Source organism: Barbus barbus, assembly GCF_936440315.1.
Source record: "Barbus barbus genome assembly, chromosome: 22".
Lineage (NCBI taxonomy): Eukaryota > Metazoa > Chordata > Actinopteri > Cypriniformes > Cyprinidae > Barbus > Barbus barbus.
Window position 1 is genome coordinate 1,946,141 of NC_136750.1, and position 23,082 is coordinate 1,969,222.

The 23,082-nt window shown below is 33.2% G+C and overlaps 1 protein-coding gene across 3 annotated transcripts in view; it reads left to right on the forward strand.

The window, feature by feature from the left end:
* The window catches only part of LOC306888069 (latent-transforming growth factor beta-binding protein 4-like), a 62,410-nt gene that overhangs the window by 37,475 nt on the left and 1,853 nt on the right, over positions 1–23,082 (forward strand). For 2 of the 3 annotated variants that reach the window (XM_079446194.1, XM_079446195.1), the window contains 25 exons: positions 976–1,104; positions 1,209–1,334; positions 1,440–1,559; positions 2,225–2,344; positions 3,306–3,428; positions 3,959–4,078; positions 4,165–4,284; positions 4,418–4,537; positions 5,723–5,842; positions 6,561–6,680; positions 6,960–7,079; positions 8,328–8,447; positions 10,094–10,219; positions 10,922–11,047; positions 12,154–12,276; positions 13,852–13,983; positions 14,150–14,275; positions 15,413–15,556; positions 16,959–17,198; positions 18,413–18,484; positions 18,562–18,690; positions 18,773–18,916; positions 20,292–20,444; positions 21,133–21,406; positions 22,372–22,628. In XM_079446194.1, the coding sequence (XP_079302320.1) occupies positions 976–1,104; positions 1,209–1,334; positions 1,440–1,559; positions 2,225–2,344; positions 3,306–3,428; positions 3,959–4,078; positions 4,165–4,284; positions 4,418–4,537; positions 5,723–5,842; positions 6,561–6,680; positions 6,960–7,079; positions 8,328–8,447; positions 10,094–10,219; positions 10,922–11,047; positions 12,154–12,276; positions 13,852–13,983; positions 14,150–14,275; positions 15,413–15,556; positions 16,959–17,198; positions 18,413–18,484; positions 18,562–18,690; positions 18,773–18,916; positions 20,292–20,444; positions 21,133–21,406; positions 22,372–22,628 (3,504 nt within the window). The remainder of the gene's footprint in view (positions 1–975; positions 1,105–1,208; positions 1,335–1,439; positions 1,560–2,224; positions 2,345–3,305; positions 3,429–3,958; positions 4,079–4,164; positions 4,285–4,417; positions 4,538–5,722; positions 5,843–6,560; positions 6,681–6,959; positions 7,080–8,327; positions 8,448–10,093; positions 10,220–10,921; positions 11,048–12,153; positions 12,277–13,851; positions 13,984–14,149; positions 14,276–15,412; positions 15,557–16,958; positions 17,199–18,412; positions 18,485–18,561; positions 18,691–18,772; positions 18,917–20,291; positions 20,445–21,132; positions 21,407–22,371; positions 22,629–23,082) is intronic. The other variant, XM_079446196.1, reaches the window with a different exon arrangement.

Here is a 23,082-nt window from a genome sequence, read left to right on the forward strand (position 1 = left end):
GTCAGAAATATAGTTTTAGGGCAAGGTATAGTATAAAAGTGAAGATATTCCTGAGGATACTGGTCTTAAAACAAAAGGTTCAATCAGACCAGAACTCCAAAGGGACAATTATGATTATTGTTACGGTGACTTGATAAGCACAAAGACTCACTTCTCCAGGAAACTGTGAGCATGCCCAGAAAATCCATCGGCCTGCTCATATAAATGACTGACTTCTTTGATTTCCAGAGCTGAAGTGACGCCAAATTCATATCAACCTTGAAAAATGCCGAGCTGGATAGAGAACTGTAATTTTCTCATCATTTGTCTTTAGTGTGATTGTTCGATGAATTTGGTTTGGAGAGGAATGAATAAATGTCAATCATTTTAAGAACACAGCATACTTCTGAGATTGAGTTTGGCTAATCTGATTACCTAAACCACAAATTGACCTGATATTAAATAAATTACCAAAGAAAAAAGTGTTATAAAAGTGTATTAAGTTACATAATGAAATATAATAATGTACAATTAATTTAATCACTTTTGAATTATTAACAAATATTAGAGAAATAACAATGAAAATCAAATTTTATAATGAATGATTGTTTCATGTACATAAACTAATGCAAGCATATTTATTAATTTTATAATGTGTATACTAATGTTTGTATAAAATATTAATAAAAGTTATACAGTCCCCTCCATAAGTATTGGAACAGTAAAGACAAAATTGCTCTGTTGGCTGTGGAGTCAAGACATTTGCAAATATGATTAAAAGATGAATATGAGACAAAACTACAGAATGTCGTAAATAGCATATCATTAAAAAAATACTTTCACTTAGTGTAAATAGTATCTATCGCTTAAAAAATATGCTATTTACACTTAGTGCAAATAGCCGCAAATAGCCGCTGCCTTATTTATTTACTTAATAATTGAATGCTGTTTATTTTACTTTTTTTTTTTTTTTTGGCCTTGTGTTTGGTTCTCCAGATGGCCGAGTGTGTGAATCGAGACCTCAGGTGTGCGGTCCGGGCCGCTGTTTTGACCTGCCAGGCGGTCGACACACATGTGTGTGTAACACTGGATATATCCTCAACCCTCAGCAAGGCCACTGCCAAGGTATGAACCTGAGAGTTACTGTCTGACTTTAAAGATGAGAAACAAGCAACACTTCAGACTTAAAGAAGAAAAAATCTTTCTCTCTCTCTCACACACACATTCAGACATAAACGAGTGTGTGCTGACCCCCCGGCCGTGTTCTGTGGGTCAGTGTGAGAATACAGCGGGCAGCTTCCGGTGCGTTTGTCCATCAGGATACCAGACCAACTCCCAGCAGACCCTGTGTGTCGGTCAGAAACATCTCATTCTCTCAGTCCTCTGGATAAACACGTCCTAATAGCTTGTTTGTAGAATGTTGTGCATGTAATCATTGATGAGATTGATGGATTCCACAGATTTGGATGAGTGCCGTCAGGTGCCCAATCCCTGTGTTAACGGCCGCTGTGAAAACACACTGGGCAGCTTCAGGTGTTTGTGCAGGACTGGATACAAGCTACAGGACAACAGCTGCATAGGTCATTCAAACCATTTTACCCATAATGCTGGCTCAATTTGCTTTGTACATTCCAGCACTTTATTTTAGTGATAAAACATTATGTTATTTTATTTTTATCAAATTATTTCCATTATGACTTTGATTTATGTAGTATAATATTTTAAGACATTTATTACCATTCAAAAATGCGGGGTCAGTGAGATTTTTTTTCTTATAAAAAATAAATACTGTTATTCAACAAGGCCACTTTAAATTGATCAAACATGAAAACTGTTGTTGCATTTTTCTGTTGAAAAGTGGAAATGCTTTTTTAATATGCAAATCTGCATATTAGAATGATTTCTGAAGATCATGTGACACTGAAGATGATGCTGAAAATTCAGCTTTGATCATAGGAATAAATTACATTTTAATAGATATTCATATATCAAACAGCTATTTTAAATTATAACAATATTTCACTATTTTGACTGTATTTTTTAATCACAGAAATGCAGTCTTGGTGAGCAGAAGAGACTTCTTTCAAAGACATGAAAAACTCTTACTGACCCCAAACTTTTGACCGGTAGTGTATAAAATGTTCTGCATGTTAAGAATGGATCATGTGTTTTCTGTCTCCAAAAACAGTGTTTGTTAGGTTTATTAAACTGTAAATTGCCATCATGTGGTGTTTTGTGCTCTTAGACATAGATGAGTGTGTTGACCCTCTGCGCTGTCCGGGTCAGGAGTGTGTGAACTCTCAGGGCTCGTACAGGTGTGTCTCCTGTAAGCCTGGCTTTGATCTGCTCAACGGACAATGTTCAGGTAACACACTGCACACAAATATCAACGGATTGACTGTAAATATTTATTTTACTGCAGACTAATCTGTATTAGTCTGCTGTAAAAGAGCCCTGTTGAAAGAAAACGTGCAAAAGAGGCACACTATTAAAAAGAGTGCTTATTACAGAAAATGCTTTAAAAGATTATACTTAAGTGTGAACTAAATGTAATGTTTTCAGACACTTAATTGCATAATTTACAATTAAATGAAAATGTATTAGTTTAAATTTAGAAATAAATACAATTAATTGAACTTAAGAGTTCTTTCTTTTTTTGTATGTAATTTAATAATTACTTCTGTTGTCTTTGAAATATGGTTAAAGTTCCTGCTGAAAGTACTGACAACCATTTATGATAAACTAAAATAGACTTTAATATAGTTTGTCATTTAATGTCATAATGATAAAATTACATAGGACAAGTTGTTGTTTAATGTCAGTCAATATAATTATTATTATATTTATTAATTTAATTTAATTTAATTTAATTTAATTTAATTTAATTTAATTTAATTTATTTATTTATTTATTTATTTATTTATTTTTATTTATTTATTTTGGGGGGGGTTGATGTTGTTGTTGTTTTTTACTTCATTTTACCATAAACAAAAGCTAAATTTGTTATATTATGGTAGTAATAATAGTAGAAGTAGATCTTTCACTTGAAATAAAACTAAAAACATTTTGTTAGTCAACGTTTAATTTAGTTTACTTAGTACATTGTTTGAAGTTTTCTTTATTTTTATTGTTTATTCTCATTCTTTTTAAATACTGTCTGCATTTGTTTTCTATTATGTACTACAAAACATAGCTATTTAGTACCCAAGGTTTTTTTCTCCATTCTGTCTGAGTTTTGGTTCCTTGCCGCTGTCGCCACTGGCTTGCTTAGTTTATAAGAGTAAAGCTGAGCATTTCAGGGTAAAATCAATGGTTCTCTTCTTCAGATATTGATGAATGTCGCCGGACGCCGTCACCCTGTCCAGACGCCGGCCGCTGTGAAAACACTCCAGGCAGCTACAGATGCTCATGTCGAACGGGATACAGATTCCAGGCCAACGCCTGCGTGGGTAAGAAGTGTAAAAGTCACTTGAGTCTCAATAATATACGTTTAGATGACAAATATATGACCCTGCACCACAAAACGAGTCATAAAGGTCAATGTTTTTTATTGAGATTCATACATTTGGAAGCTGAATAAATAAGCTTTCCATTGATGTATGGTTTGTTATGATCGGACAATATTTGGCTGAGATACAACTATTTGAAAATCTGGAATCTGAGGGAGCAAAAAAATCTAAATATTGAAAAAATCTCCTTTAAAGTTGTTCAAATGAAGATCTTATCAATGAATATTACTAATCAAAAAATACGTTTTGATATTCACGGTAGGAAATTTATAAAATATCTACATGGAACATGATCTTTACTTAATATCCTAATGATTTTTGGCATAAAAGAAAAATTTATAATTTTGACCTATATAATGTATTGTTGGCTATTGCTACAAATATACCTGTGCTACTGATGACTGCTTTTGTGGTCCAGGGTCACATATGACTGTTCCTGTGTGCATGGATGGATGTGTGTGATGTTACAGATGTGAACGAGTGTGAAGATCCGCTGCAGTGTCCCGGACAGGAGTGTGTGAACTCTCAGGGATCGTATCGCTGCGTGTCATGCAGACCCGGATTTAGCCTTAAAAACGGAGCGTGTTCAGGTAACAATCCGCCTCAAACCACCAGCTGGTCACAATCCTGCGAAATATGTGCAGACCCTAAATGTAGGATGGTGTTTTGTGTTCAGACATCGACGAATGCCGTCAGACGCCGTCTGCTTGCTCTAACGGACTGTGTGAAAACACACTCGGCAGCTTCAGGTGTGTGTGCAGAACTGGCTTCAGACTGCAGGGCGGCTCCTGCACAGGTGAGCATTCATATACAGTGTTCAACACACTTATTGTGTGCATTCATACACACTTACTCAGTTAATTAATTGAGCACTGTGACTCGTGTGTGTGTGTGTGTGTGTGTGTGTGTGTGAGTGTGTGTGGACGCAGATGTGAACGAGTGTGAAGATCCGCTGCAGTGTCCCGGACAGGAGTGTGTGAACTCTCAGGGATCGTATCGCTGTGTGTCATGCAGACCCGGATTTAGCCTTAAAAATGGAGCGTGTTCAGGTAAATACAACACATGTGGTCTGAAGTTTAACCGGGAATGGACCACTATAATTGTAAACCTGGCCATGCCCTTTATAACAAACAAATGAATAAAAAAACTATAGATTTTTCCAAAGGCAAAAACACTCATACAAAGTAAAAAATATTAGCTATTATAAAGAAAGTCTCGGTTACGTATGTAACTGTTTCTCATAGCGGAGTCTATTACACAACTCCGAGATGGTCATGTCCCCACAAGAAGAACATGAACCATCCACGAAAGCTTCCTCAAGTAGCCAAAACTACTGTATATTGTATGGGTCAAAATTATAGATTTGTCTTTTATGCCAAAAATCATTAGGATATTAAGTAAAGATCAAGTTCCATGAAGATGTTTTGTAAATTTCCTACCGTAAATATATCAAAATTTAACTTTTGATCAGTAAATAGCATTGCTAAGAACTTCATTTGGACAAATTTAAATGCAATTTTCTCAATATTTTCTGCACCCTCACATTCCAGATTTTCAAATAGTTGTAATCAATTAAAAAAAAAATACGCTTATGACTGGTTTTGTGGTCCACGGTCACATATGGCTTTTTACAACTCAATTTCAGCATTAACAAAGCTACATTAGCTATTTTCATTTAAGATAAAATAGTCTTTTTTCCCTCAGAATTGGAGCTGATAACTTGAAATTATGAGTTTATATCATGCAATTGCGAGAAAAAAGTCAATTGTGAGATAAAAAGTCGCAATTACTTTTTCTGTATGTATGTATTTATATATTCATTTGTATTCAGTAGTGGAAACGAACTTTCATAGTTATGTACCAAAAAAAAAATATTTTATAAAAATCCAAAATCATTTCTGCAGTCAGTAAGGTAAGTAAATAACACTGTCATTGCACTTTTTTTCAGAAATAAATAAAGTAAAAATTTAAGGTCGTTTTATGCCTAACTAGCTCATTCAGGTCTCCTCCAACTAGTCTATCAAGCTCTAATCTGATTGACCGAGACGGTCTAGCAGTTTGACTTCAGCCACAACAACTGGAAATCCACTTGATCAACCACCAAACCCATCTTAGACCACTTCATGTCCAGCTTCAAACAGCTGAAGATCATCTGAATCTGGTTTATGCTGGATTTTCTAGCAGCGAAAGCCTGAAGCCTATTGTATAATGAGCGAGTAGTTTCTGTGTCTCAGATATCGATGAGTGTCGCCAGACTCCTGATGTGTGTGTTAACGGCCGCTGTGAGAATAACATGGGCAGCTACAGCTGTGTGTGTCGCCCTGGATTCAGACTGGAGGGAAACATCTGCAAAGGTGACCAAACCGTCAGAGCCGCTTTACTGGATTAAACCTTCTCAAACTCAACATGTGAAAAAGAAGTGCACTTCAAAAGTACTTATTACGGAAATAATATATTTTAGTGTGAACTGAATGTAATGTTTTCAGACACTTAACTGCATGTTATGTACAATTAAATTAAAATGTATTATAGTTTAAATTAATATTAAATGCAATTAGTTAAACTTAAGAGTGTTTTTTGACCCACTTAAGTGCATATTTTTTATGTAATTTCATAATTATGTTGTCTTTGAAATATGGTTAAAGTTACTGCTGGAGTTATTAAAATGTACTTTATTGCATTTCAATTAAAACTTGTATGTCATGCATTTAAATATATTTGACACGTTTAATATTAACACATTTTGTAATAGTTGCAATTAATAACATTTCAAGTATTTTATATGCTTTAGTCAACAAATCAAAATAAGTGTACTTCTGTAAAACACAACAGAAGTTTTATTATTATTATTATTTATTACAAGTGCATTTTTAAAAGTCTACTTAAGTGTTTTAAGACACATGGTCATGAATGTGTCTCTCTTTAAGTGGCCTTTTATTTTATTAATATATTAATTAATATAGTACAGTTTTTATATATATACTTAAAATGTATCTCTTTTTCACAAGCGGTTATTGCCAGCTTCACCCACGAAGTATAAATGGTTCGAGTCTGTTTCTTATCCTGTTCCAGATGTGAACGAGTGTGAAAACGAGCTTCAGTGTCCAGGAAAAGAGTGTGTGAACTCGGTCGGCTCCTTCAGGTGTGTCTCCTGTCAGCCGGGCTTCGAGGCTCTTGATGGCCAATGCCAAGGTATCACTGCAGATGTCAAATAACATTGATTTGATTAAATGTAGAATATGATAAAAGCAAAGTGATCATTTCTTTCTTTTTTAGTTTTTAATGCAATTATGAGACAAAGTCACAGTTACTAATAGATAGTAATTGATAATACGAGAAAATACGTGTACTGTATGTCATTCTGTAGAGCAATGTCGCTTTATTTTTAAATGATAAAGATGTGAATATTGTATGGGAGTCTGGTCCATTAATGTTTTTTGAATGTGTGCTGTCTCTCCTGTGTGTTTTCAGATATAGATGAATGTAGGCAAAACCCCACACATTGCACTAATGGCCAATGCATGAACACTCCCGGCAGCTTCAGATGTGTGTGTGATCTGGGCTTCAATCTACAGGACGGCACATGCACGGGTGAGAGAGCACTAAAAATAAATATATATATATATAAATATATAATTATTATTATTATTTTTTTTTTATTATTGAATCAGGGCTATTATAGTTATCTAAAAAAAAAAAATAATAAAAAAATAAATAAATAAATAAATAAATATATATATATATATATATATATATATATATATATATATATATAATAATTAAATAAAAATAAATAATGTAATTATTTCAGCTAGTTAAGGAATTAAAATCACTACAATTAAAATTAAAACAGATTTTTTTTATCAATATATTAACACAAACTGTAACATTTTAAATGTATCAATAATAAAATGTTATAGTTTATCAAAAATAAAAGTTAACTGAAAAAAATAAATAAATAAATAAAATTATTGTATTTTAGCTAGTTACCGAAGGCAACATTTCTCATTTTCATTTAGTGTAATGTGTAAGTACTAAACTAACTGAAAATAAACAAACTAAAACTTATAAATAAAAATGAATAAAACTAAATGTTTAAAAAACTAATAAAAATATAAAACTTTACAAAATTTACTAAAATCTTAGACAAAATTAAAGTGAAAACAGAAAATATATAATTCAAAATATTTACAAAACTGTACATCGGTGATACTAAAATAAGACTGCTTGAAATAAAATAAAGGTTAACTGAAAAAAAAAAAATCTTAAGCTTATTTTATTTCAGCCAACATTTCTCACTTTTGTTTAGTGTAACAAAGTATTAAACTAACTAAAACTAAATAAATTCAAACTTACAAATAAATATGAATAAAAACTATTTAGACATATGGGGGGTAGGGGTGGAGTAAAAACTAATAAAACACACAACAAAACTTCAAAAAAAAAAATAAATAAATAAATAAATTAGAATAAAAAAATAAATTAGAATTTAATTCAAATGATTAACAAAAACTATAGTAAATGTTAACTGAAATAGATTTTTTTTTATTAATTATAAAATTTATTTTATTTCTGTTAACTTCCAAAAATACATTTATATTTTTTTTTACTGTAACTTGAAGTACTAAAATAACAAAGTAATGAATAAATATTAATAAAAGCGATGTATATATATTAAAAACATACACAAAAAAAAAAATCACTAAAACTTTAACAGAAAATAGAAAATGCAAAAATAAAATCGAATTCACAATATCTGCAGAAACTATAAGAGTATATCAGCGATGCTAAACTAACACTGGTGCAGCATCACGTGGTTCTTGCTTGTTTGTGTGTTAGATATGGACGAGTGTCTGGACCCGCTGCAGTGTCCCGGGCAGCAGTGCCTCAATTCTCCGGGCTCGTATAAGTGCGTTCCCTGCAGAGACGGACACAGCATGCAGAACGGACGCTGCTCAGGTCAGATAAGCCACAGGCTCTGCAATCTGTCTAATTACTTACTGTGCACACTGTCAAGTCCTCTTGAAGTTCTCTGAGTGCAAACAGCTGCTCTGCTGGCGACTCTTAGAGCATCGTGCCACAGAATGAAGGATGTAGTGCAGAAGGTTGGCTTTGGCAAATGAACGGCATCAAATGTGTCAGAGCTTCGTTCCTCCAGCGCTCGCTCTATCGCTCCTCCTTCCTCTCTGTTCTGAGGAAGAGTGCGTCTGGCCTGATCTCAGATCTCAATGATCTGCATCCGCAGCGACAGAGAGGACCCGCCTCAAAACACCTTCAGAACTGTATTTATATTATTACAATAAACCTTATACTGCATCTACTACAGTGAACTAGCATGCCAATAAATATAAATCATGATCTGTTTTTCAATAAACGAGTCGAATGTGTTAATAAATAACTGATCATGAAACGTGTCATTAAATAAATAACAGCATCAATTGCAGTTTATTGATTTGTCATTTTTAAACATTTGTTCATTAATTTTATTACTCATTTCATGACATTTTCAAAACATATTTATTCATTTTATTAAGATATATCATGATTACTTTTAAAAAAGTTTTTTGACACTTTCATGGTTTAATTTTTTTACAAACATTTATATTTTTGATGTTGATATTGAGAGTATTTATTGGCATTTTATGATTTATTTATTTATTTTTTAAAACATATTTATTCATTTTATTGACACATTCATGTTTTTTAAAAAACATTTTATTTTTGATATTGAAATGTCAGCACTTTCAGTGTTTCATGATCAGTTTATTTATTACATTTCTTTATGTATTTTCATGCATGTTATGCGTTTATGCTAGTTTACTGCAGTAGATGCATTATAAAGGTATTTTAAATAAATACATATTTATTAATTTTATCAACTTTTCATTATTTATTTATTTTGTATGTTATTGACAAATTTCATATATTTTTTTATAAACATTTATTTGATGATGTTGACAGTATTTCAGTATTTATTGATGCATATTTACAGTATTGTTTGATAAATTTCATAATTTGTTTATTTTTGTTTAACAATTTGTTTATTAACATAATTATTAATTGTATTGACATTTCATTATTATTAATTTTAAAACATATATTTATTTAACATATATTTCTAATTATTATTTACTTATTTTTGCATTTTATTGACATTTTAAAATTTATTTTTGTAAAACAAGCATTTATTTTACTGATGCATTTCAAGATTTATTTGTCGACAAATTTAATTATTGAAACAGTTCAAGATTTATTTATTTATATTTATTAATTTACTATATTTATTAATTTTAGTGGAAAAAAGTATTTATCAATAAGGCATTAAAAATACTCGATAGGTGTTTTAAATAAATGTCTTAAAGGCACAGTATAGCAAAAATCAAAAAAGGCCGTAAAATGTCATGAAAACTAAATGATGTCTATTTTTGGTGCAAAAAGCTTGATTGACATAACAGGGAAGCGACAAGGCAGAAGAAAGCGTGATCAAGTATGATATGCATGTCAGACTGAACCTGTGTTGTCAGGCAAATATTAAAAGAATAAATGCCCAGCTTGTATGTGTGTGCACTGTCACGGCTAACCCGTGCTGTTTGTTTTCCCCTCAGACATTGATGAATGTGCGAGTGCTCAGGTGTGTGGGCTGCAGAGTGTGTGTGTGAACACGGACGGTTCGTACCGCTGCGACTGCTTACCGGGCTTCAGAGCGGCCGGACCGCGGCGCCAGTGCAGAGGTCAGACAAATGAACCGCTTTATACTCCTCTTCTGTTCAGAGTAGTGCTGTCAAACGATTAATCGCATCCAAAATAAAAGGTTTTGTTTTCATGATATGTGTGTGTGTGTACTGTGTATATTTATTATGTGTATATAAATACACACACGTTTTAAAAAATATATTCACATGTATGTACATGCATATTCATATAATTTATATGATTTATAAATATATTTAATATATAAACATAACATACTTTTCTTTGATGCATGTGTATTTAAATATGTATAATAAATATACACAGCACACACACATATATTATGTAAAAAAAAAAATTATTTGAATTTGATTAATCGTTTGACAGCACTAGTTCAGAGCCTGGAGCACAAAAGCAGTCATCAGTAGCACATGTATATATGTAGCAATAGCCAACAATACATTGTATGGGTCAAAATTATACATTTCTCTTGTATGCTGAAAATCAATAGGATATTAAGTAAAGATCATGTTCCATCAGATTCCAGATTTTCAAATAGTTGAATCTCGGCCAAATATGATCCTATCCTACCAAACCATACATAAATGGAGAGCTTATTTATAGCTTATATATTTTGTTTTCAGATGATGTATAAATCTCAATTTCAAATTGAACCTTGTGACTGGTTTTGTGGTCCCGGGTCACACATGAGTTTGTTTTTAACACACTTCTGTCTGGCTCAGACATTAACGAGTGTCTGGAAGGAGATTTCTGCTTCCCGAGCGGAGAGTGTGTCAACACGGAGGGGTCCTATAAGTGCATTTGTGCGCAGGGCTACAGGAGCGCCGCTAACGGGACGTCCTGCCAAGGTATGACACCAGATGTGATGCACAGCCAACTTCAAGCTGCCATTTCTCACTAAACATGTGGGGAAATGTTAAAGCGTGACCGGTGCTGTTCTCAGCGACCTTGAATTTAGGTTTGGACCTTGTCATCATGGAGTTGTTTCAATCTCTCCAATGTGAAATGTTCCTTAATTCTCAGAAGGAATGATTCTGTTGGCGTAACTGCATTACTCAAACGTCTGAAGTAAACATTTCTCCTTTCAACACGTCCACCACACATCCTATGAGAAAAAATCACGATGCAGGATAATTGCACAGAATGCGATAAAGGGAAACATCTGCACATTCACGCTCATATAATGTAGGCAACCTGTACTTGGAGATCTTTTTTTGTATGTATTAAATAATTCAGTATTGAATAATTTTATATTGTAAGTGCATGTACTTTTATTGAAAATATTTAATTTTAGTTTAGTAATTATAAAAAAAAAATAGGTCCTTTAGGCTTTTTTTATGCAGAATTGTTTTTTTTTTTTACTATTTATTTAATTGACACATTTCATTATTTTTGAAACCTATGTATTTCATTTTAAACATATGTAGTTATTTTAATGACATTTTAATTATTTATTTTGTTGGCATTTATTTAATTATTTGTTTACTGACATTTATTTATTTATTAGTTTTATTTACATTTTATGAACACTTTTAATTAATTTATTTTTAAAACATTTATTTATTTTAATTACATTTTTTAATGATTATTTATTTGTTTGTTTATTTATTATACATTTTTATTTAATTACTTATAGACATTTATTTATTTATTTTTAGAAACTTTTAATCAAAAATGTATTTATTATTATGGCACTCATAGGAGTTTTACACTGGAACAGTATAGAAAAAATCAGCTTGTTTGATTCAGAGGGTCAGAGAGAGGATGCAAAACTAAATTGTGGAAAAGAATAGGTGGAAAATAAAAGACACATGTTTTTGCACACTTTTTGGCCGATCATGGAGCAACTTTCAGTAATTTGGCTAATTTGACTCAATGCGCAGTTATCCGGTCGTTCTGTTCCTGTGAATTCAACTCCATCTGAATCATCCAGTGTGTGTGTGTGTGTGTCCAGATGTGGACGAGTGTGTTAAGGAGGGAGTTTGTCAGGACGGCCGCTGTAGCAACACTGAGGGATCGTTCCTGTGCCACTGCCAAACCGGCTTCACCACCAACCCAGAGAGAACCGCCTGCCTGGGTAAAACACACACACACACACACACACACACACACACACACACACACACACACACACACACACACACACATCACAACATTTCTAGGGGTTTTATTGGGGAAACCAGTATGTTACAATTTAATACTGAAAAAAACTACTATTAAAATTTTAAAAAAGTATTAAAAACTGCTTCTAGAGCAGATATATGAATTCATTTTAATACAGTTTCATTCATATTTCCTTAATTAAATTGACAATAAATGACATCCAATAAAGCTACTCTCAGATTATATAAAGCAACTATCACTTTTGTGGCCTGGCTCTTTTTTTTAATTGTTTTTTTAACCATGACAGTACTGGAAACAGCAATTCTTGAAATAATTTAATTTAATTCATTTTGAAAATAAAAATGAAGGAGCCCTGCACATGACATGATGGGAAACAATGCAATATTGTGGCCAAATGAGGGACAAATTAATACAACATTATGATTTAACTGAAACAATGAAACAAATGACTAAAATGTGGATGTTTAAGTGAAAGATTTTGTAATGTGTCCCCTGAATGTATTTTAGATTTTTTGCTTTATGTCAAGTTAAAATGTTTTATATAATAATGTAAAATGTTATGGATTATGATGCTGACATTGTGTTTGCCATGTAAATAACCCCGATCCTAACACGGCATTAAAATATTGATAAACAAACAAACTAAACTAAAATGTGCCTAAAATATATATTAAAGTAAATAAAAAAAAAGATATGGACATGATTTTAAATTAAACTAGAGATTGAACTCAATTATTTTAAATTATTTAACTTAAAACCAGGGATATACAGTATATATATATATATTATTTACAATTACATTTAGCAGATGCTTCTATCCAAAGCAACTTAAATGAGGACAATGGAAGCAATCAAAATCAACAAAAGCGCAATGATATGCAAGTCTCAATTAGCTTAACGAGTATATGTGTTACGAGACGTGCCTCCAGGTAGGCAGAACAAACACAAGGGTTGACAGGAGTATCCACAAATAGAGAGGTTTTAATAACGAGAGCTTTCAACGTGTAACATCAAATAATAACGGACATAGGAACAAGGGAGAACTCAGGCTTATAAAGGCAGGTCATCATTAAGGGAGAACAGAAACAGGTGAGGAGCTAATTAACTAATCGGGGAAACTGGGTCAATGGAAAACATGGCAAAAACAGAACAGACTCGTGACAATATGTAGCAAGGTTTTTTTTTTTTTTTTTGCTTTTTTTAATTGATTATATATATATAAAATCATAAAATAAAGTAAAAAAGTTCTTAGGGAAAAGTTCACAGTAGAATTCATTTGATTTTTTATTTCTTATTGAGTGGAAACTTAAAGTCTGAGCAGATTTTCAGCACTCTTAAAAAAGGATAAAGTCATTATAGAGACGTAATAAAACGTTTACAGTTATTGTAATATCATTTGAAATGAGAATTATTAAGCTCCCACACGGCGAGTAAAGTGTAGCTGTGTCAGTCACTGTCGTCGTGCAGGGATGTGTGTGTGTGTGTGTGTGTGTGTGGCCAGATCTCAGCTGAGGCGTTTGCTCTGCAGATGTGAACGAGTGTCTGGACTCAGAGGGGCTGGTGTGTGGATCCCAGCGCTGTGAGAACACCATCGGCTCGTTCAGCTGCGTGGCGTCCTGCGAGCCCGGATACCACATCACCGCCTCCGGAGAGTGTGTGGGTGAGTCCGACAGACAATCACACACACACACACACACACACACACACACACACACACACACACACACACACACACACACACACACACACACACACACACACACACACACACACACACACACACACACACACACACGTGCAGAATGACAGCTGGGTCTCTCTCGCAGACATTAATGAGTGTGCTAACGAGACGGTGTGCGGACATCACGCCTTCTGCCAGAATCTGATCGGCACGTACCAGTGTCTGTGTGACCAGGGCTACGAGTCCACCAGCGACGGACAGATGTGTGTAGGTGAGTGCATGACTGCAGGAAAACAACTTTGAAAAAGAGGGTTTATTACAGAAATGTGACCCTGGAGCACAAAACCAGCACGAGTATATTTGTAGCAATAGCCAACAATACATTGTATGGGTCAAAATTATCATTTTTTCTTATATGCCAATAATCATTAGGATATTAAGGATATTAAGTTTCCTACTGTAAATATATTCAAACTTATTTTTTGATTAGTAATATGCATTATTCAGAACTTCATTTGAACAACTTTAAAGGAGATTTTCTCAATTTTTTGCACCCTCAGATTCCAGATTTTCAAATAGTTGTATCTCAGCCAAATATTGTCCTATCATAACAAACCATACATCAATGGAGAGATTATTTAATCAGCATATTATGACTGGGTCACACATAATATACTTCAAAAGAACTCTTATAGTTTAAATTTAATTTAAATGCAATTAGTTACACTTTTTTGACCCAATTAAGTAGGACTTTAGTACATCTTTATATGAAATTTCATAATTATTTATTTTGTCTTTGAAATATGGTTAAAGTTACTGCTGAATGAACTGACAAGCATTTATGGTAAACTAAAATATACTTTAATGTCATTTCTATATTGAATTGAATTAAATTACATACACATAAAATAAAATAATAATAATAATATTATGACATTATTACAAAGTGCACTTTTAAAAAGTCTGTCTTTTTTCTGTGTGTCATGGGGTGGGAAAAATAAAATAAATTATATGTATTTATTTATACTAAGCATGCACCACACATGACGTGGAATATATATATTCCTGAGGGAACGATGTGATCATGATTTAACTAAAACAAGGGATCGAATGAATAAAAATTGTCCATTTACATAATAAATCTAGGGTATTATTCCTGTTTTGGCCATGTTACTTTAAAGTTAAACTTAAGTCTACTTAAGTGTGTTAATAAACAGTCATGAAAATGTATCTGTTTAAGCCACATAAGTGGCTTTATATTTCATTAATATCATATTTTCTGCACGTTAAGTTTTTTAAAAATATAGAGTTAAGATTTGAAGCACACTACAAGTGCAGCTTCAGTACAATTAAGCACACTTGTGTTTCACTTCTGTTTCTCCATGTGACCCCTGCGTGTCTCTTTCAGACATAAACGAGTGTGAGACGATGCAGGGTGTGTGTGGCTCTGCGCGCTGCTGGAACGTCGAGGGCTCGTTCACGTGTGAGTGTGAGAACGGACAGGAGGAATTCGACCCGCTCGCAGGCCAGTGTGTGAGCAGAGAGAGCGCAGGTAACACACACACACACACACACACACACACACACAAACACACACACACACAAACACAGGGTGAACTTCAGTTAACTGGATGTTATTTACGAATACAATTTTTTATTTTATTGCTAACAAGCATTGTTCAATACTGAAACCACATTTTCATTTTCAAAACTGTTCATACAGTCTGCATTTCTAACATGAATCTTGGCCAAACGGATGATCTCATCTCCAAAACGCACTCAGACCAACAAAACACTTCATATAGGTCTCAAAATGAGCTTGTTTTATCATAACACTGGGAACAATTCTCATTCAGAAAACACATTTCATTCATAACACACTGATGACACTAAAAAACACTAAAAACAGGGAGAACTGATGATGAAATGATGAACTTTTATCTTTGAAGTTTGAATGATTGTCACATAAGTATTTCTTTATTGGTTAATAACATCTTTTATTTTACTAACTGTATTACAGCACAAAGAATGAATGAGAAAAGCAGCATTTCCTCCCTATTTCTTTATATACCAAAACACATCAACATTTACAAAATTTACATGTGAAAAATAAAAAAACATAAAAATAAATATAGAAAGTTAAGGAAAAATATTTATAAAATTCTGAAGCAAAAATGAGAAGAGAAACAAAACAAAAACACATAATCGGTCTAGTATAATGAGGTGCTGTATGGAGTCCCAGCTGCTCCAGGGGAAGAAGAAGAGCCTGAAAATAAGACATCTGGCTAATATTTCTGGCTATTCTGCTAATATTTCAATATAATTCCTGCAGAAATGGACAATTTGCCATCGTTCTGATTTGAATGTGGTTTTATCAGTTTTGAAAGCAGTGTGTTAGCATTTGAAAAATGTGCTGAAATGTATAGTGTTTTGCCAGTTGTGGAGTATGTATGATAAAATGAAAAATGATTCAGTTTGGTCCGCATAGACTTCTGTATCGCTGAATGTGTGAAAATGTGGCTTCAGTATTGAACAATGCTTGTTAGCAACTGAAAAAACTGTAATTAAAAATGTATAATAGTTTACATTTTTACTAAATGCAATTAAAGTTAAGAGTGCTTTTTGACCCACTTAAGTAGGACTTCAGTACATCTTTATATGTAATTTCATAATTACTTCTATTACTTTTTAAAAGTGTACTTCTTTAAAGCATTACAAAATATTATTTAAACATTACAATTTAAAATGTACTTTAAAGTACAGATGTTTTCAACATCATTACAAAGTGAACTTTAAAGTCTACTTAAGTGTGTTAAGAAACAGTCATGAAAGCGTCTTTCTTTAAGTCACTTAAGTGGCCCTTTATTTAAGTAATATATTATTTGCAAGCACAGTTTTTTTTTTAAATATAGTTTCAAGATGTGAAGTAAACTAGAAGTGTGGATTGGCTGCAGGTCGGTCGGAGCCGTCTGGCGGAGCCTCCTCTTCCTCGGCTGGCCGCGGTTCGTCCGGTTCGTCCGGCTCGCTGCCGCAGACTCGGCCTGGAGAAATGAGAGAGTGTTACTACGGCGTATCGCAGCCGTACTCCTGCAAGATACTGGCCCAGAACACCACGCTGCAGGAGTGCTGCTGTACAGCGGGACAGGGCTGGGGCCTCATGTGCCAATATGACGTCTGTCCCGAGACGGGAACAGGTGAACAAACACATGCTAACACTGACGAAATGCTGCGGCAAATGAGCCTGGCCTTCTGAGAAATAAGTACACTTAAGCATACTGTGAAGGAGTAATTACAGAAATTATATACTTAAGTGTGAATGAATCAGTGTTATTTTAGAAACAGTGAGGTACGACTTTTTATTAATATTTTTTTAACTGTTTTAATTTTTAGATTTTACATTTTAATTTAATTTTGTTTATTTTCACTTAGTTCATTGTGTGTGTGTGTGTGTGTGTTAGTAATTTTGTTGGGGGTTTTTGTATCATTTAAGTAGTTTTTTATGTTTATATAGTTTTTTTATCAATTTTTATTTCAGTTTTAGTTATTTTAGTACATCATGATAAACTACATTAAAATGATAAATGTTGAATAATTAGCTGAAATAATTTTTAATATAAGAATGTATTTCAGTTAAGATTTATCTTATTTAAAGTAACAATTTAGTTTAGTTTTGCTTAATTAACTAAAGTAGTCAACATCTGAAGTGGATCAAAAAAGTTAATCAAAGAACAAGAACACATTTTTGTTTTAGGACAACTTTGATGAAAGCTTTTAATCCACTTCAGATGTTGACTACTATATTATAATATAATAACGCTAACTATAATAACTACATAATAAGGAAACATAAGGTTTTTGGACACTTAATTGCATGTTATTTAATGAAAATGATTTATAGTTTAAATGTATTAAAATAGCTTAAATTAATTTATTACATTTATTTTATAAACCGAATTTTAAGAACATTCTTAAGTGCATTTTAATGTGATTTCATAATTTAAAAGTTTTTAAAATGTAAATATATTTATAATAATATATTTGTAAGTTTATTGGATCTACACATTGTTGCAATTTAAAATGCATTAACTTTATGTTTATAAACACACATCAAAATAAGTGTGCTGCTTTAAAACATGACAAAAGATTATTATACCATAATGATTTTAAATGTTCTTTAAATTGAAACTGTTAATTTGACATTAGTACAAAGTGCACTTTTTAAAAGTCTACTTAAGTGTGTTAAGAAACAGTGATGAAAGTGCCTCTCTTTAATTGCACTTAAATTGTATTAATGTCATATTGTCTGCACGGACAGTATTAAAAATATGCTTAAGATTTCAAGTGCAAACTCAAGTTTTCCCAAAGACGAGTTCTGACTTTTTCCCGTCATTAATATCCCTCCATTCAGTGGAATTCCAGTCGCTGTGTCCCAGCGGAAGAGGGTACATCACCACCGAAACGGGAGCGTTCAGCTACAAGGGTAAACAGACTCTCACATAAACTTAAGTCTCTCAGCGTTGGCTGTTTCTAATCTGAGTGTGTTTGTTCTCCGGACAGATGTGGATGAGTGTAAGCTGTTTGACCCGGAGGTGTGTAAAGGCGGCGTGTGTGTCAACAACATTCCTGGCTACGCCTGTTACTGTCCCAGCGGATTCTACTACGACACGGATCTGCTGGAGTGCATCGGTCAGCCTTCAAAACAGCAGTGCCAGCTGGGATAGATGTCAGCTCAGCAGACTGATGTTTCTGTCTCTCTGTCTTCCTGTAGATAATAATGAATGTGAGAGTGAGGAGACCTGCTCTGGCGGTCAGTGTGTCAATACACTGGGAACGTTTTACTGTACATGTGAGCCCCCTCTAGTGCTGGACGACACGCAGCGCAACTGTGTCAATGCAAGCGGCCTCACTGAGGGTGAGAGATGCACAGATACACACAGACTACACTGACTTCCCTGCCACTGGCTTTGATAACATTTAGCAACCACCGGTATTTCATGCAACTATTTTTAATTTTACTTTTATCTAAAAATATATAGTTTTGTCCTAGATATTTGATTTTAGTACAATATATTTATTTTTTTATTTTATATTTAATTTCTTATATTTTTTAAAAGGATAGTTTATTTTTATTTTAAAAATATTTTTGTCCCTATGATAATGGAATCATATTTGATTTTACTACTATTTATTTTACTACACTACATACTATATATACTTTTATATAAATTATATGTTATTAAGAGTTTAATTTTAAAGAGATTTATTATTTTTTGTTTTTTGTTTAAAACAAATTCCCTATGATAATGGAATTATATTTAATTTTACTGCTATAGATTTTTATATAAATTATATGTTAAGTCTTTCATTTTAAAAAGTAAATATATATATATATATTTTTTATTTTTTTCTATAACTATTTCTGTCCCTATGATAATGAAATTATATTTTATTTTCCTAGAAGTGTTTTATTACATATATTTATAGAGATTATATGTTAAGCGTTTAATTTTGAAGGTGTATTTTTATTTTTTTACTTATTTTTGAAATTATACTTTATTTTACTACTATACATTTTTATTATATATTATTATATAAGTTATGAGTTGAGTTTCAGTTTAAAGAGAAATTTTATTTATTTTTGTTTATATATATATATATATATTTGTCCCTATGATAATATAATTTTATTTGATTGCTATACATTTTTTAGTATATTTTAATATATATATATATATTTTTTTTATTTTATTTTTTTTATTATATGTTAAGAGTTTCATTTTAGTTCAGCCAAAAATGAACACTCATGTCCTTCCAAACACATTATTTATTTATTTGTTTAATTAATTTTTATCTATTTTTGTTATGCACAAATTAAGATATTTTGAATGTCCCTTCATTGAAAGTCCAATTCACCAAAAATGCAGAGTAAAGACCCCGTAATCAAGCAGTTTAAATAGATTTAATTTAGGTTTTTATTCACATATTCACCAAGACACATTTAGAGCTCATCAAATATGGTCAACGGAAGCTCAAACACTTGAACAACATGTGAGAATAAACCTCTTGCGGAAGTTTATTTCAAAATATATTAATTCGTGTTTTGGAGATAAATTAAACTCTTATAAGCTCTGCACGACATAAGAGTGAGTAATTGATGACAGAAATTTTTTTTTGGTGAACTGTCTCTTTAAGAATGGAAAAAAAAACAAAAGTTGTGTTGTGTCAAATGACAACTTTAGGACCTTTTTAAAGTTTATTTGTTGTCTGTCTGTCTGTGTTTTTCTCAGATGAGAACTTAAATTTCTGTTGGCGTCACGTCACAGCTAGTCTCGTGTGTCAGACTCCTTTGTTAGGAGCTCAGCTGACCTTCACTGAGTGCTGCTGTTTGTATGGTGAGGCCTGGGGTCTGCACTGTGCCCTGTGCCCCCGCAGAGATGAAGGTACACACACACACACACACACACAACACAATGCACACACAAAAGGACTGCGTGCCATTCAGAACTCGATTCTCAGTGCGTCCCAATTTGTTTATTATGCACTATTCTATGTCATTTTGTAGTATAAATAGTGCGAGTAGTTCACACTGAAAATTTCACAAAGAAAAAGTGCACTTTAAAAAACAAAGTGTGGAATGTTGGACACTTCATGCACTCAACAGTCACAGCTTTAATTTTAATTAAATTAGAGGGGGAGGAGATAATCAAGCTATAATTATTAATGACAAAATAACCTTATAAATTCATACATTACATGGTTGAGTACATAGTGTATAAGTGCATAGTGTATTTTAGACGCATCTAATGCCTTTTTTTGTTAACAACTGTTTATTTTCTAAAATAAATTCTAAAGTTCAACTAATTACATGTAAACTGTAATATATAATTTAATTGTGAATAACATGCAGTTAAGTGTCCATAGCATTAAATTTAGTTCACACTTAAGTGTATTATTTCCGTAATAAAAGTGTACTTCTTTTTCAGAGGTGAAAATAAAGATCCTTTTTTGTCTGTTTAGTTGTTTTAGTTTATTTGAATTTTAATTTCCCATCATTCCAAGGAAATTAAGTTAAATGTTGCCCAACCCTCACACACTCATTCAGTTTCTCTCTGTCTGACTCCTGATTAGAGGCCTATGAGGCTCTGTGTAATGAGTTTGGTCCTCCTCCTTACTCTCCTCGTTACTACGAGCGCTTCGGCCCGGGGCCCCTGCCTGGAAGAGGACGGTACCACCCGCCGTACAGCCCCCCTGAGTACCCAGAGCCAGGACGCCCCGACTACATATCCCCTGATTACGATGACTACAGTCATGTGGGAGCGGGTGGACGGCGGTCCGGGCTGAGAAGCAGACCACCCAGCTCATACGGGCTCCCAGACGCCCCCTACAGGCAGCCGGCCCCGGGGTGAGTGGGTCATTCCAACGATACACTACTGCAGTTCTTTTCAACTGCTTACACAAAATCTTTACTTGTCGCACAGTTTTTGAAACCTGACACTCAAACACCAGAAACACACACCAAATCTGCAAAGCCATATACTAATTATTGGCCTTATATTGATTTTATACAACAGTTCAAAGCAAGAAATTAATTAAGAAACTTACGTTTTAGACACCATATTATGTGTTTTTGTGCTATCATTAGTGATACGTACAATACTTATTGAAAAAGATTAATATGAAGAATATCAAAAACTTTAGGTGTCAGCTGTCCACGGCAGTCCTTAAGATATCAGCACAATATCCTCTAATTATCGTTATCGATAAAATCCCACAAAATGTTGAGATATTCATTTTTTGTCAATATCGCACACCCCTATACGTAACACACACAAATTTAACAGGAAGTATCTCGATTTCCTTTTTCAAACACAACCAATCAAAGTGCCACACTAATTCCTCAGTGCCTCCCACTAACTCCTCACATGTGCTTCACTGAACACCAACCAACCATAGCTTTAGAATAGGCCTATAAATACACATCTATACAACTACACATGCTTGATGGATTTTGTTTTCTTTCGTACTGTGTAATACTGTATTCACAACCACAAATGCACAAATACAGTAAAAATGTTTGCTTTCAATCTTGTACAGAAATGTACACAGGAGCTCATGAAAGAAGAGCTTTAGGTTTTGAGTAACTATGTGTAAATATCTAAAAATCTAATATTACGGCAAAGGTGTTCACGATGTAAGACAAATGTTTGCTTTTGATATGCGTTTGTGATATTTTGAATGCAGTGCTTCATTTTGTAAGGCATTTTGCATTTTGTGTGTGCAATTAAAGAGGCAAATGTGTGTAAGCAGTTGAAATACCAGCAGTCGTAATATCCTGATTGTGTGTAACTGTACTCGACTCATTTTCAGTGGAAGTCGTTACTATGAGGAGGAGGATGATTATGAAACTGCGCCTGGCCCTCCCTTCGGTGTCCCGGGTCCTCATGGCGAGCGAACGTTCGATGCGCGACCCCTGCCCTCGCGTCCAGACGGGCCTCCGCTCAGTTTAGCCCCGCTTCCGGAAAACTCCCCGTACAGCCAGGGCGAGGGGGAGGAGTCATGGAGAGCCCCGCCCCCATTCCCAATGTTTCCTGACAGACAGGAAGGACTGCGACGAGTCTATGACCGTGAGTCTGAAATTAAAGTCTACCCTAGTGAAAAAATCATTTATTTTGTGCTAAGTATACTACAAACACATATCCATATTTATATGCTTTATAAAAATACCCTGCCTACTAAACTGGAATATTTAAAGTCTAAATTAGAAAATCTAATTTTGTGCTTCATGCACTTTAATTGTGCAGAAGTTGCCCAACTAAAGATATACTGAAGTATATTTGATTGCGCTAAAGTGGAACTATTGCAAGTATACCTCAGGTACACTTTTTAAATATCCTTATTAATAGTCATATTAAAACACGCTTTAGGCTTAGTATTAAGAAAAGTGTTTTGTGCAATATAGAAATTCTCCAAACAAAGTTTAATTACAATTTTATATCAGTAAGTCTTAAGTGATATGTTAATAAATATGTTAATGGATTTGAAGTATACACTTAGTATGAAATAAATGTATTTTAAATA